Source organism: Halyomorpha halys, unplaced genomic scaffold (assembly GCF_000696795.3).
Source record: "Halyomorpha halys isolate HHAL.00 unplaced genomic scaffold, Hhal_1.1 Scaffold409.1, whole genome shotgun sequence".
In the NCBI taxonomy this organism is placed as follows: domain Eukaryota; kingdom Metazoa; phylum Arthropoda; class Insecta; order Hemiptera; family Pentatomidae; genus Halyomorpha; species Halyomorpha halys.
The window spans coordinates 238,306-253,365 of record NW_027115142.1 but is presented as its reverse complement, the minus strand read 5'-3'; the positions used below and the strand labels follow the sequence as shown (position 1 = coordinate 253,365).

Here is a 15,060-nt window from a genome sequence, read left to right as displayed (position 1 = left end):
AATATTGATGTGATAAATATGTTAAAAAAGTGTGCCTTGAAAAAATGTTTTATCTTCCTGAGCTATCAAATTTAATAAGAATATATTGTTATTTATTTTTCAAAAATACATTTATATCTAAAACATATCTATAAAATATATCTAAAACAATTGTGTTATTTTGACTTACGCAATAACAATTTTTCTTTATTTCTATAAAATTACGAAAATGAATAAGATAAATATTTTTGAGTGATCATTTATTGTAGAACTAGAATATTAAATTAAAAAATAGTAATATATTTAATTAATAAAAAGGAATACACTTTAATTCTATCAACACTTTAGAAAAATCAATTTAATCTAGACAAATTTCTTCCAGCCTTCATTAACAAAAGGTACACTTCAAAAACTGATTTTGTTAATGGATTTTATCAATATGCTGTTATCAGTAGCAATGTTCAAATCGTAAGAGACAATTCAAATGTATTGAACATTCGATTTACATATGTACGTCTCATGTTCGACACTTTAATGAAACTCAATTAACTTAATTGGTTTTTAATAAAACAATCGTCATGAATAATTGTTTTAGATTACATAGCACCTGTTATAAAATGATAACATTCAGACAGCAATTATCAATTCAATTAAAATTGTTCTTAACCGTGTACTGCGTCTTAAGGAATTTGGATGTGAGGACCTTGTTAAACCCGTTGAATGGAATTTTTCCTAATTAAACGTGTCGATGATAAAAATATATCGTTAAAAATTTTCCATTAATTAATTATAGCTCACAGTAAATCGAATTTTAAAAGATACGTCACCCGGTTTTTCTTGGTGTTTAGTAAAACCCTACAGAAAGTAATTTGATATTTTTTTAAATCCGAATTTGATTATTGTATGTTACATTGAAAAAAAAAATTCGCATGAAATCAAATGTATTATAAAACAATACTTATAGTTAAACAATAAAAATATTAAAATAATATTTACAATATATTAATTTTTCAAAGAATGACTAGCCATTAATTATTAAGATTAACAAGTTATTTTTTTCAGTTATTTATTTCCGTGCAAGCATCAATCCACAGTGGTTCGCATTAACATAGATTTGCCCTGTGAACTGCTACATTTTTTAATATAAAGCTGATGAATTCATCTTGTTTTCAGTAAGATATATGTTCTCATGAGCTTTCCATTTTTATTATTTAATGTTGGTAAAATAAAACACAAGTTAATCTGAATAAATTGATTTTTAAATGAATACTTTATCACTGAGTTAAATAAATACTTTTCTATGCCAAATATAAAAAAAAGTTTGAAAGATGAAGTGAGTGAGTTTCATTTCACTTGAATAACGTTAATATAGCTTCAAAAAGTAATGTAACTAATCAATGACGATATAACATGTTTCAAATACGAATTTATAGTTTACGAATAAACGAATTTCGTAATGCCCTCTAAATAAATTCAAATATGTTCTCGATATAACAATATGTCTAGCATTTTATCCATACCAATATTTTTTTTTTGCTATGACATAAATGCCGAACCCCGTAATATTTTCAATAATAATTGTGTGATAATTTAGCATCGAATATAAATTATAGGAAATTGTTGTAATCTTTTTACCACAAAGATTTTATGAAAATAAAAAAAAGGTATGAATTTAGTAATGAGAAATATTATAAAATTACTATTCTGTCATCGGAGTTAGATATTCTGTTAAACTGAATGGCTCATCTGAGCTATAAGAAAATTATTTCCCTCAATAAAAAAAAAAATAATAGTATAGATAATAGAAATTTATAGTAAAATTATTAATGTTTTTTTTTTCAGTTTAAAAGAGACTAAGCTCACAAATGAAATATTTGTGGTATTAATATAATGTTAATAATTTTTCACAATCAAAACTATCTTTTTATTCTCTCTTTTGCTTTCACCTACTTTTTGTGATTTTTAATGATTACTGGTGGATCTGTTTGCGATAAATAACACCTTACTTTACTCACCTATTGTTTTGCCCCACCATTTTGCTATTGTATCGAAATCACTTGGAAACCTTTTACCATAGAACGAAGGAAAGCAACTGACGCACTTCCACTCAAACCCTACCTTGTCAGTTTCGATTATAAGATTTCTTTATCAATTTGAAGTTGATTGTCTCATATTTTCATTTATTGCATATTACACAATTAATAATTTAGTAAAATATTAACCGAACTATAATTAACTGGAGCGATTGTAGTTTGATCAGTTTAAATAGATTATTATAAAAAAAAATGAAATTTTTGACTTTCTAAATCTTAGTAGTCTTTTTTTTTTTGTAAAATTAATAGATGAATTATAGTAAGATTTTATGAATTATAGTACATGTATGATATATGAATTTAGGAGTTATAGTATATATACAATATATGATATAACAGTACATACATAAGAATTTATTATACAACGATTTAAAATATCGTTTATGATTAGTTTCACAAAGAAAAAGAAAAATGACTTCATATTATTGGATGGGTGACTGGTGCAGAGGAGGAGAGAACGCTTTTAAAAAAAATACAAATTTCACTTTACGAAATAAGTTTATGTTATATTTCCTATATATTCTTAACCAAAACAGAATTAAATTTGTTGAATGATGAAATTGGTAGTTATTTTATATTTTGAAACTCTTTCCTCTTGGATAAAAGCGCGAACGATTCTGGCAGACATTAATATTCGAGCTTTCATTTGGCCTTAGCTACGAAACAATATGAGGTTAGATCTAATCTAGAGGACTATAAAGAGTTATTATTCAATTTTTTTTATTTTTAGTACCTCCTCGTGTTAGGATGTACGTTCGTTAAAGGATTACATGATAATAGTGCCCAAAAGAACTAGTCATATCTGGGTATTCTGTCATTGTTTGATAAAAATCATGGTTAGACTAATAAAACAACAACAATAACAAACCAGTATTATTGTTACTGTTATTCGTATCAGTAAACAATTACCATTTCACACGGTAAATCATGTTCTGAAGAGCCGAATAAAAACAGATTTGTGCGACAGAGCTAGAATCGTAAACTTATAAGATCTATTTAGCTGTTTGGATTTTATTATCGAATTCTAATTATTCTTGCAATGTTTTCCAAGGTCGTCTATATCTTAAAATTGCAATAAAAAGTGCAATACTATAAATTTACTAATTAAAGATTGATTACTCTCCTGAATAAGTGATACAGTTACATCTAAACCTTATTTTTTTTTTCTTATACAACCTTCAAAATGTTACTTACGAAAGTTTGTCTCTGTTAATAAGTATTAAAATAATAAATAATAATTATAATTATTTAAATAAAATGAATTTTATCCAATTTTAGTCTTAAAACAATCTACATTTCTTTAGACGTAGAGGCTAATTCGGCCACTCTCAAGAACATTCTAAAATACAATTTTAGGACCACATCAATTTTAAAAAACCTTATCCAGGCTATTCTGCACAGGTCAATAATTTTAGTCCAATATTACCCTATTTTGTCAATTCTTCTTATTAAATTAAAACTTTTAATCATAGTTAATTTTCACTATTTTATTTATCAAATTGTTGTCATAAATTATAATAGTGAAAATTAACTGTTATCAAAATTTTTAATTTGATATATAGATTTGACAAAATAGGGTAATTTTGGATTGAAATTATTGACCTGTGCAGAATAGATAAGGTTTTAAAATTGATGTGGTTCTAAAATTGTATTTTAGATGGCTGAATTGGCTTAAACGTAGGACATATAAAGAAATATAGGTATTTTTGAGACTTAAATTGGATAAAATTAATTTTATTTAAACAATGATAACTAGTCTCAAAATAATGAAAAGAGTGCGTATAAAATAATTATAATAATAACATGAAAAAGATATGTACATATGTAGATTTTTTTTCTGCATTTTCTGTGGATTCATTCATGGAAAGGTTACTAGATCGAGTCCCAGGCCCTACCCGGGATTTTTTCAAGCATATAATAATAATATGCAATACTCACTCACAACCTTCCCCCCGGGCATTTGTGAGGCCCGTAAGCCACTGAGTGGCACTCACAAAAATAGGCGTGAGAGTGACGAACTCACCCTATGAAAACCTCGTCATAAGAGGTATGATGTATTTCTTACGTACAATGCGCGAGGCCTTGGACCTCTATAGTTGTCGCGCCAATAATAATAATAATAAAAATATATTTTTTCCATCTATAATTTTAGAAATTCGACTATATATAAATATTATCAAAATCAGCTGGAGTCAAATTGTGTTTAATGCAGATTCAACTCAACAAAATTGTCTATATGGCATATTAATGAAATGCAATTATAATTGTGGAGCTATTTAAAATGAAGTTACTATTGATTTGAAATGCTACCAATGAACACGCGTTAACCTTGGCATGGCAATACATTCGGAAACACTATAACTGAATTAGAGAAATAAATAAAGGACTTGAGGTTTTATTCCTTTTCCTTGTTTATCTAGTTTCTATAAAATATTTCCTTGGTTTATTGTTCCGGCTATTATTTCAATATTAACCCAAGGCATTGACAGATCTGTGGTTAATGTAGATTTGCGGTTGAATGAGCCATAGATAAGAAAAAAAAATGCTAATAAGATACAAGAGGCAAGGTTTCATATATTTTAATTTGATATTTTTTCAAGCTTGAATTCAATTCGCAGTTTCCTTTTATACTAATTAATTTATCACAGAGACTGAAACTTGCCGATTGAAATGAATTCTAAAGCAAATCAAATTGAGTTAATCTTCTAAATCCGCTTAGGATAATCGGAAATCATCAAAGCCCCATGGACAATACGAACTTCTGAGTAGAGAGCAACGTGTTCTTAGTTCTTTGGTTTAATCTCTGGAAAATAACGGACTTTTGAAGAGCTCCAGACTATTTAATTAATGAAAATTCGATTCTGAAAATCTATAATTAACTCAGCCAGAAGCTGAGCATGTGGTATCTTCTCTGATGAGAATGGCGAAAAATAACCTAATAAAATCGGAATAAAATTCAAGTATCTCTAGAAATAGCACAAGGAGACTTGTTGGTGCCTGAATAGCTCTTCTGGAAGGACATAAAACGTTCTTAAATATGTACTCCAACTTCAAACACGTGATGAAAATATCATTTTTATATTTAGGAAAGAAGATGGCCACGGGACCTTCTAATTTAAATTAATGTTTGAAGTACCACCAATGGGTGGTTCCTTCCCAAGATTTTCAAGTGTATATGAAACATACAACATATTTACCTATTGTATTATTTTGTACCGTTGTAAAATACATATAATAAATAATTTTAAAAAAAATATTTGGGATACTATCGGATAATATCATAAAAAAAGAAGAAGAAAAAATAACAATCTTTAAGTTCCTTTAAATCCTGTATAAAAGAAACCGGTTAAATATTCTTCAATTCAGATATCTAATCGGGACAGGAAGAGAAAAAATCCCAAAAATACTGAGTTTAGACAATACATTTAGCATTTACATTCTAACAAGGAATTGCAATATAAAAACTGACATCACTCTAAAACATTTCAATACATATTGAAGAAATATTTAGATACTATTTTTGAATTGATTAATGTTTTTTAATTTATATATTATAGGAAAAAAATTACAAAAGTTTTTTAAAAATCTATTTTGAATAGAATAATAATTGGAAAGAGCAAATAAAAATCTTGCTTTTTTAAGAAGGGACCCTCGTCTAAAAAAAGTCAGTACTTTACTAGGATTTGGGAAACTTTTGTAATGATCTAAAAATAATTGTATATTTAATTACTCATCGGTTTACATAATCCACAGTCAAGAAAATTAGTAATTAATTATATTCTCATCCTGTATTATTCATTTCTTGTTGGTTAGAACTTATTAAACAACGCAATTTCCTGTAACATTAATATACTTATGACATCATGACAATTTTAACAATCAATAATAACCAAAACTTTCCCTTAATAAGAGGTTAGAATGACTGATAAAACGTTGTTTGAATTTGGTCCCGTTTCTATCCATCCAATGCTATATTAAAAACGTTAAATGTTAAGTTTCGATGATTTCTTTTAATGAGCAAATCTTCAAAAATTAATTTACATAAATTTATTGTATAGAATACACATACGTAAAGGAAAATGTTGTAGGAGGTCATAAACATCTAAGAGGGGAAATCTGATCTTTAATCAAATATTCTTTATAGAAACATATATTTAGTGCTTCCTTGAATTTTACGAGCATTACTTATCGGTTCCTAGATAAATCCTTTCATTTCAGATAATATTTAATAGCGAACCATAAAAATTATAACACACTGATTTCTTTATTTAGTTTTATTGTGGTTTTAAAACTAATTCTTATTTATTATTTTTTTCTTTCTGTATTATATTTTTTATTTAAGGTTAAAAAAACGCTACTAGTATTAATTCATAGATCGGACACTAATTATTTCGATGATTATGATGATTCATAAAAATACTCAACCGCCCTAGATCAAAAAATACAAAACCACGTTATTGCAAGTAAAGCAAATTGAGGTAACACTTCTCGGGTGCAACCAAACTATATTCCACTTTAATAAAAACAGTTACATGTATAAATTTACTAAAATATAATCTGGATAATAACATTACAAAGTTTAATAAATAATATTTATAACATGCATTAATCTAAGAACCAAATCAAGAACAGATTTCACTAAATTCTATGAAAACTATATTTATGTTTTTTTATCATTCTTCACGTGAGTTGATTAGGTATAATTAGAGATTATCAACATAACCAACGTCTAATTTGCGAAAGATTAACTATGTTTAAGTTTTATATAATATATTGAAATCTACGCAGACAGAAACGGTCACGTGGAAAATTAGCGAAGTCTGTTTCTAAAAACAGGAATCACGTTGGGAGGAAAACAAACAGGACGTGGGTTCTTTGAATAACAACAATTATTACTTTAAAAATTCCAGTATGTAAGGTCAGGATCAAGTTTAATTGTTTATGCGGTTATGAAACGCCACAAAAGTTCGGCGAGAACTGCAGAGATAATGTTAGTCTTAAAGTCCTGATCGGTATTATCCATATGAGATCCAATATTTTACATAGCTTATAATATTCTAAGAAATCATATTAAAAAATTAAATCTCTACCGCTACAACGTATGAAATAATAGGGGTGCTGTACTTTGTAAGGAAATACAGTTACTAGACTAACGGTTGTGCAAGGAGGAGATTTGGACAGACTCACGCTCGACTGCCAGACTTTTACCCAATTAAGTGTACCCATTTCATGAGTACTGTGAAACTGAATTGAAGAAAATTATTATCTCCCACAGACGGACTCTTCCAGCTCCTTACCTCTGAGCTACCCACTCCAAATATTCAGTAAAAAAAATCCATTCATATTTTCATAAACATTTTGTATCCATAATATTATTATATTGGTATATATTGTATTGATTTGTACAGTACACTGAGAAAAGCATCGAATTAGACCAAAGTCAATCCAATTGACCAAAACTGATTTTGGTAGGATTCATTCACATTCCCACATTTCGATAAAGTTTTATGAAAAAATAATTGATGAATTTTAAACTTACATCAAAATAGGTGTTAATATACACTATTCTTATTTGACATCAATTTTAATCTGATTTATAAATCAATCTTCCACCATAAATCTTATTTTTTCGAACATTATTAATTTTGCCTATCGTATAGGCGTCCAACGGTTTAGTTTACAGCTTTTGTGTTTATCCAACTAGGAATTCAATTTAATTATTAAGAACTTACATTTTTTAGAACAGCCTTTGATTTCTAAAGAATTAAAAAAAGTCTGTTTTTTTTTTTTTTTGGCTTTAGTGGAACCGTGTTAAAATGAATTTTTATTTTCTTTTACACAAATTGAGTTATCTAAAGAGCCACTTTATATAATCGACTTAACACTTTTTAATGATATTCTCAATTACGGTTCTAACGATTTTGATTAAACACGTCATATAAATGTGAAATAAACTTGCCTTCAGTATGAGCTAGGTATCATTCTTATTCAAATATTAAATAAAAAAATATTTTGCCTATTTGTAACAATTAATAATCTGCTCTTGTAAGAAACAATGCATGAAACTAGATATAATATAACAGGTATAGTTTTCTAAATGAAGAAATAAATGTATTTGTCTTTTCATTGTTGTAATATATGATATTGATGTAATAGTCAGATTTTACATTCCCTTACACTTACATTGAGTATTAAGATGGTTCACATTTAACCAAAAAGGATCAATTTCATATCAATGTAGGATGGTTAGCTTCACTACCCAACAACTTGTGTGATTTGCGACCTAGATTCTTTTTAATTAAGCGTTAAATAAAACTATTAAATAGGAACGATTAGCCGATTATTTTGTTGTAAGCAGTAGACAGGTATCGTCTATAAATTATTTTTGTTAGAGAGATTAATTTTGTTTTTCTCTCATGCATTATATTAAACGTTAATTATATTTAATGCATACTTCAACTATTAGATATAACTATAGATAAAATTCTAATCGGCTGTATTTCACTCTGAACCGGTTGAACCACATCTTTGGTCGCGACCTACCTCTAGCAGCCGGAGAAAGTTCAATGCAGTTGTTTGTTTACAAACTTGGGCTGTAAGGTTTGGTCCTTCCAACAAATCATAAGTAAGAAACTAACAATTTTAATTGTTATAAAATGATATTATAAATTTCTACAACTAATAAGATTAAATGTTGTAAATTAATAATGAATAGCCTGCTAACAGTTGCTAATTACTAATAAAATTATGTATTTATTTTTCTCTATATATTTAATTTTACATTCTTTATTATACGATTTTCATGTTGAACTCCGATCATTATGTAATGATTATTTATAGTATATGTTTCTTGAAAAAAATCCATAAATAGTATTTTAAATAATCTTTATAACTCATTTAACTGTTTTGAATAAAATTTCCAGTTATAACATTTCTTTTATAACAATTATAATACAATTTTTTTTTTAAATTGTAAAAGATATATAATTTATTCATCTATTTAATCACATTGAATCTCCCTCTGTGATATATTTGAAATTTGAGTTTTGGGAAAGATATTGAATCAGCTACACTTTTACTCTCTGCCGTAAAAATATTCATAGTTTTACATTAGCCATACAATAATTTAAAACAATAGAACGCGGAAAATGTCAAGAAGCTGTACATGGCCGGATCAAAAACACAAAGTCTCTACGGAAATTTCCTACGGAAAGCGCTGTTGCAGTGACCCAAAAACTAGACCAGTTCTACTGCACTCTCCAAACCCGTGGTTCAGCCGCTGAAGACATAAGTAAAGAAATTCATCACAGCTAGAGTTTTATTTGTCGTTTATTCGTTAACTATTATCGTATATTTTAATTTAGTAATTTAAATGTTCTACATAGTTAACAGAACATAATAAGTAAAAAGGGGTACATAGATCTGCTCCTTCTTAAAAATTTGAAATTATAAGAATCTTAAGATTTAAATAGATATAAGAAGATCAGCAATTTACAATGAAAAGGAGAAAAAAATATTCTTATTATAGTAAAAACACTTTACATAACTAGTAAAGATCGATTTCATAATAAAACTAAATATGGAAAATTATGCATGTTTCAAAAACAATAACGGTGCCATTAAGAATAAAAAATAATCAGCTTTGTTCATAATCATGCTATTACATAAGTAATTAAAATGTGGAAGGAATAGAAACAATTAAAATAATAACAGATAAACTAAATTGATCATACTTTGCCACTTTTTAATTATTTTTATTGTAATATTAGGTTTAATTTTTCATAGTATTGTCCAGTATTACAGGGGACAAATAGAACCAAACTTTGAAAAATAAAAAAAAACTAAGATAGTCTTTTAGTATCTAAAAGATCGTTGGGTTCATTCAGCCTTTAATAGTAATAAATAATAAAGAGTCGTGAGGAAGAATGTTTATGAATGATAACTAGTAAAATGAATAAAGCTCAACCACTATCAATTAAATGGCAGACCGTGGAAAAGATTATGCGGTACTAAGTTGAAACCTAATGTTTTCATTTCCAAGTATTATAATTATAAATAGTTATAGGGTTCGAAAACTGATCCTATATAAGCACCGCCTGAGTTCATATATATACAAGCTGAGGCCTCCCTGCACACAGCGGATCTCATAACCCACCTTGAAATGCCCTTCAGGCAATGAAAGGATATTTATGTCTATTATTGTAAAAAAAATTATATTTCTGTATTATGTATTGGTTTTTGATTGAGATAATAAAATTAATGAAAGGGTGAGAAAAAAAATCTACGGGCTGAGATATTTTCTTCGTCTAGCTATAGTTACTAAATTGTTTGAACTATCCTAATAATAAAAAAAATTATAACAGTAACTGTTTATTGTATTATAATTATTAAAATTCATCTCTTTCTAATGAATATAATGTAATAAAATAACGGTATGATTCAAGACACAAAGAGAAAGTAATTATAAATCGCGACAGGTATATTATATTTGTGATTTGTAAACCTATGAAGATTATGAACGGTATTCAATTTAACATTACAAATATTTTCTAATTCTATCTGGACACCTTCATGAAATCCTTGTATTCGTAATTAGCGGTCATAAATCCACTTATTTCTATGATATGATATTTATAATACGAATCCGATTATGATGTACTCTATACCCAGGAAACTAGTCAGTATAATTTCCCTTCGACATTAATAAGCACTTGAAAAAAAAAAAAAATTGCGCTCTGACTTGTTTACTCAGAATATACGAGTTGTTCCCACTCATCAATCACTTTAAGGAAATGTCCTTGTTTTATATAAAATTGTTAATTACTAATATAATGATTTAAAAAATAAATTCTAAAACCTCACATTAATTTTTTTCATCAACCGGAAGCCACTCACGAGATTTAAAATACGATACCAGGATAATATTGTGCAACTAAGTATTCAGTTTTTGAATACTTCAACTTAAATATAGAATCAATATATAATTTTGGCGTAATATTCTTTAAAATGTGTGTAACCTCTGGATTGAACGTCACGTAGCGTAATGAGCGTAAGAGAGGGCACGTAGATAAAAAAATACTAAAATTTTAAACCTTAAGTTTTAGGAAGTCTCATTGTGAAGTAAGTTTTAAAAAGTGAATCATTGATGAATGAGGGAAAAAATGACAACCCTCAACTTTTCTGGACATTAAAAAAAAATTAAAAAGGTCCAAGACAAAAATTACCTAGTGTCAAAGAACTGCTGATAAAAAGAAGAAAAATTTAAATACTTCCAGAAGTACTGTGACTAATCTGAAAAAAAAAAATTGAAAATATAAAAAGGGCCGAAACGTTGCAAAAATTTGGAGAATATATACAACAGAACTATTATAAAAATATATATTATTGTATAGTTGTATATTAAATAATGTAGTCCTAAGGATTTTTCCCTCAATCCAATTGATTAATATTTAATATTTAAAGATGAATTTAATTAAAAATAAATAAATAAACAATCATAAACATTTGTTCATGCTGATATCTTATTAAGTCAAGATAATATGAAGTGAAGATCACTCAGCTCAAAAAACTCGAATAAGCACTGAAGAAGATGAACTAGACAATACTTTACTTTATAAGAAAACCAAGCTCAAAATTTTTGACTGATTATAGCCGTTGCGTCGATAGGAGTCACTTTCATTGAGAAAGAAAGTTCAAAATTTAATTAATTAGTATTTTATTTTAATTTTTTTTTAAATGATAATAGACTTATACCTACACGAATCAAAAGTATCATCGAAATCTGAAAAAAAACGTATTACATATACTTAAAGGAGTTTTGGGACAAACCTATCTCAATACAAATACAATCGTGATCCTATTGGTTCGTAGTACAGTGACCCAGTTACCCGAATGGGAGTCACCAACTCGAGCTCTAGTCAAGATATCTACGCTACAAGTTGGAGTTGCAATGGCTGCGGTGAAAGGGAACCTGGGCCTATGTCAAAGCGTCTAGCATAGGCCGGGACTTTCTATAACCGGTTGTGCCTATATCGGCTAGATATCTGATCTTCTCTCTAGTAGTCTTTAGGTCATTATGTTTAGGCTTATAAGCAACAGGCTTATAAAACTAACCAGAATTCTTCATCGTTCAACGAACAGCTTTGGAATGAATGTAATGCATTAATATTAAACCTTGTGATACAATTCAAATACACTTGCCCATATTTAATTCCAACTTTCTAATAGCTGTCATAACTTAAAAAAAAAACTCAATTGAAGATAATCTTGATTTCTGAAATTTGAATTAGGACTACAAAACGAAAGTCCATATATTTAATGTTAGTAAAATGGTTTTGGAATTCATACTTTTGTCTATTGTGTGTAGTAAGTCTTTACTAAGGTTCAGTCATAAGTTATATCGTAATTGTCCAAATCTGGTCTACTACTGATGAACAATTCCTATTCTTATCCCACAATTGAACTTTTCACAATGTGATATTAAAACAATTTATATACATTTACAACATATAAACAATACAATTTATACATATTTAAATTATATGCAATCTATAAATATTTAATTTTTTTTCATAGCTTTCTTGAAATTTACAACTGTACATTTATATACATACATCCAGTAAATTTGATTTTAGTTTATAAAGGAGTGATACAGGAATGTAGAGAAACTATCGATTAGTTGCACTCTAATGACGTTATTACAGGTATCGTGGCCATCTTCTTTTCATGCGCTTCGGAGGATTGTCAGGAATGGAAGAGGAAGCAAGTTTAAAAACTAGTTGATTTGGGTAGTTAGGGAGTTTATAATGGAAGGAATGGTATCTGATTCGGTTACATATGGAAAATTAAGGTCTTTATATATGATTTTATTTGTGACAAAATAATGAGCATTGAGGATTTTACGAAGGATTTCGGATTGTAAGGATTGGATACGAGAGGAATTCGAAGGTGGAGCCCCAAAGCTCAACTCCGTATGTCCAGATTGGCCTTGTATTTAAAATAAATTAATGCGTTGGTTCCAACCCCATCAAACAAGTATCTGCTTCTGAGAGTTTAAAATTGTTTGTAACAGTATTTCTTTCACATAATAATAAAAATATATCACTCCTTCCATTATAAACTTCCTAACTACTCAAACCTCCTAGTTTCTAACCTCGCATCCTCTTCCATTCCTGACAATTCTCCAAGGCACCTGAAAAGAAGATGGCCAGCCAATGTAAAATGTCATTGGAGTGCTACCAATGGATAGTAACTCTACACACCTGTAAAACTCCATTTTAACTAAGATCAAATTTACTGAATGTATTATGTAATATACAGTTATAAATTTCAATAAAGATATTAAAAAAAAAAAATCTACTTTTAACACACTAGATAAATAAGTTACAAAGCACTTGAGACGTAAGTATATTTTGATTTTAAAATATAAAATAATGAGAATATTTTTTATTTAAAATACGTTTTGTGTAAACAAATTAAATACTTGATCATTAGAATATCTTTTATTTAAAACACACAAAATACTTGGTATTTTAAAATAATCATTTTCAGGTTTGATGGATTTTTACCACTTTGACTATGAATTCTGTTCGACAACAAATGTATTCATTAGAAAAGTGAATAAGGAGAATGAATAGCAGACTTTGAACAGTGAATAAGTAAATAAAGCAATATATAAGGACTCTGTTTAAAGAGTTAATAATAACCTAAATTTTTATTTGGGTACGTCTTAAACGTACTTTAATACGTTACGTAATAATACCGAACAAACGCAGTATTTGAAAATGCCATCACGACAAAATTTAAGATATTTATTTTCTCTGAGACATTTCGAGAAGGAAATTAGATTTATTTTAATTAAAGAAAATCTACTTGATTAAATAATAAAATTACATTCATTCATTTTTTATTAATAATATCCGGAGTAATTTACAATCAATACGAACAGATATTCAACACTAGTCTCCGCAACGAACGGGTAGGGTGTAATGACCGTGTTGCCATGAACTTCCCATTCAGTTGGCCTGTAGGAGTACCGTCTTATCAGCAACCTGAGTTCGTGCTTTATCTGGCCGGGTTTCCAATCTGCCTCATCATTATCTTTTAGCAATCCGTTTTTGGACATTCCCAACCAGTAGGAGAATTATAAATAAAAACAGGATGGTTAGACCTTGAAGCGGGAACTGAGGCCGTCCGTAACCTTACGTCAAGTGGATTATTCCTTTAATTATTCATAAGGACGCTTTATCTTAAAACTGGATCAAAAATAATTTGAATTTTTAAATAAGTTTCATTTAGAAGGTCAGGAATATTTAATATTCATTTCTCGGTATGTTTTGATATGCGAACATAGTAATTTGGGATGTATCCAAATCGAATTATTAGAGCAATAATTTTGTTCAACAGTCACTCATAATTTAAACTGGTAGGAGATATTTTAATTTATTTTGATTTCTTCAAAATAGGGATTAATTATTTTTACGAACGCTTATCAATACAATATTGTTAAAATTTAAAAATACACACGCACACATGTATACATATAGCTGAATAAATGTAAACCGGAATAATAATTGAACTTGAATATACGTCTGATAAAAGTAATTAAGTCTCTGATAAATATAATATCAAATCGTTAAATGAATAGTAATAATTAATGATTTCCTATATGATATCTTTAAAAGTTTTAATTACAGGAGCAACACAACTGTTATGGTGGCATATTATTTAAATATGTTATGCAGTTAGAGATTTCTTAAAAGAATTTAAATTTAAAATTTTACTATTATTTCGAGTAAATTCAAATTTTGACTCCGAAATCAGTTGCTCTAATTGCTATGGTATGCTGTTTACTATTTTTTTTTTTTCAAATTTTATTAATTAAAACTGCAATAGCATTTCTATTTGCTCCGCTGTTTTTTTTTAGCACTGTTTTGTACTTTGTTTAGTTCTAACCTTGATGTTAACTAACTTCTGCTAAATTAAAAAA

General features: G+C 28.0%; 1 protein-coding gene across 5 annotated transcripts in view; it reads right to left on the bottom strand.

Annotated features, from left to right (window-relative positions):
* The window catches only part of LOC106682373 (proton-coupled amino acid transporter-like protein CG1139), a 95,340-nt gene that overhangs the window by 21,385 nt on the left and 58,895 nt on the right, over positions 1 to 15,060 (bottom strand). The window contains exon 1 of one of the 5 annotated variants that reach the window (XM_067052223.1): positions 1,995 to 2,102. The exons of the other annotated variants lie outside the window; for them this stretch is intronic. Within the exon in view, the coding sequence (XP_066908324.1) occupies positions 1,995 to 2,014 (20 nt within the window). The 5' untranslated portion in view covers positions 2,015 to 2,102. Of the gene's footprint in view, positions 1 to 1,994; positions 2,103 to 15,060 lie in introns of those variants that run through there. 5 annotated transcript variants of the gene reach the window in all.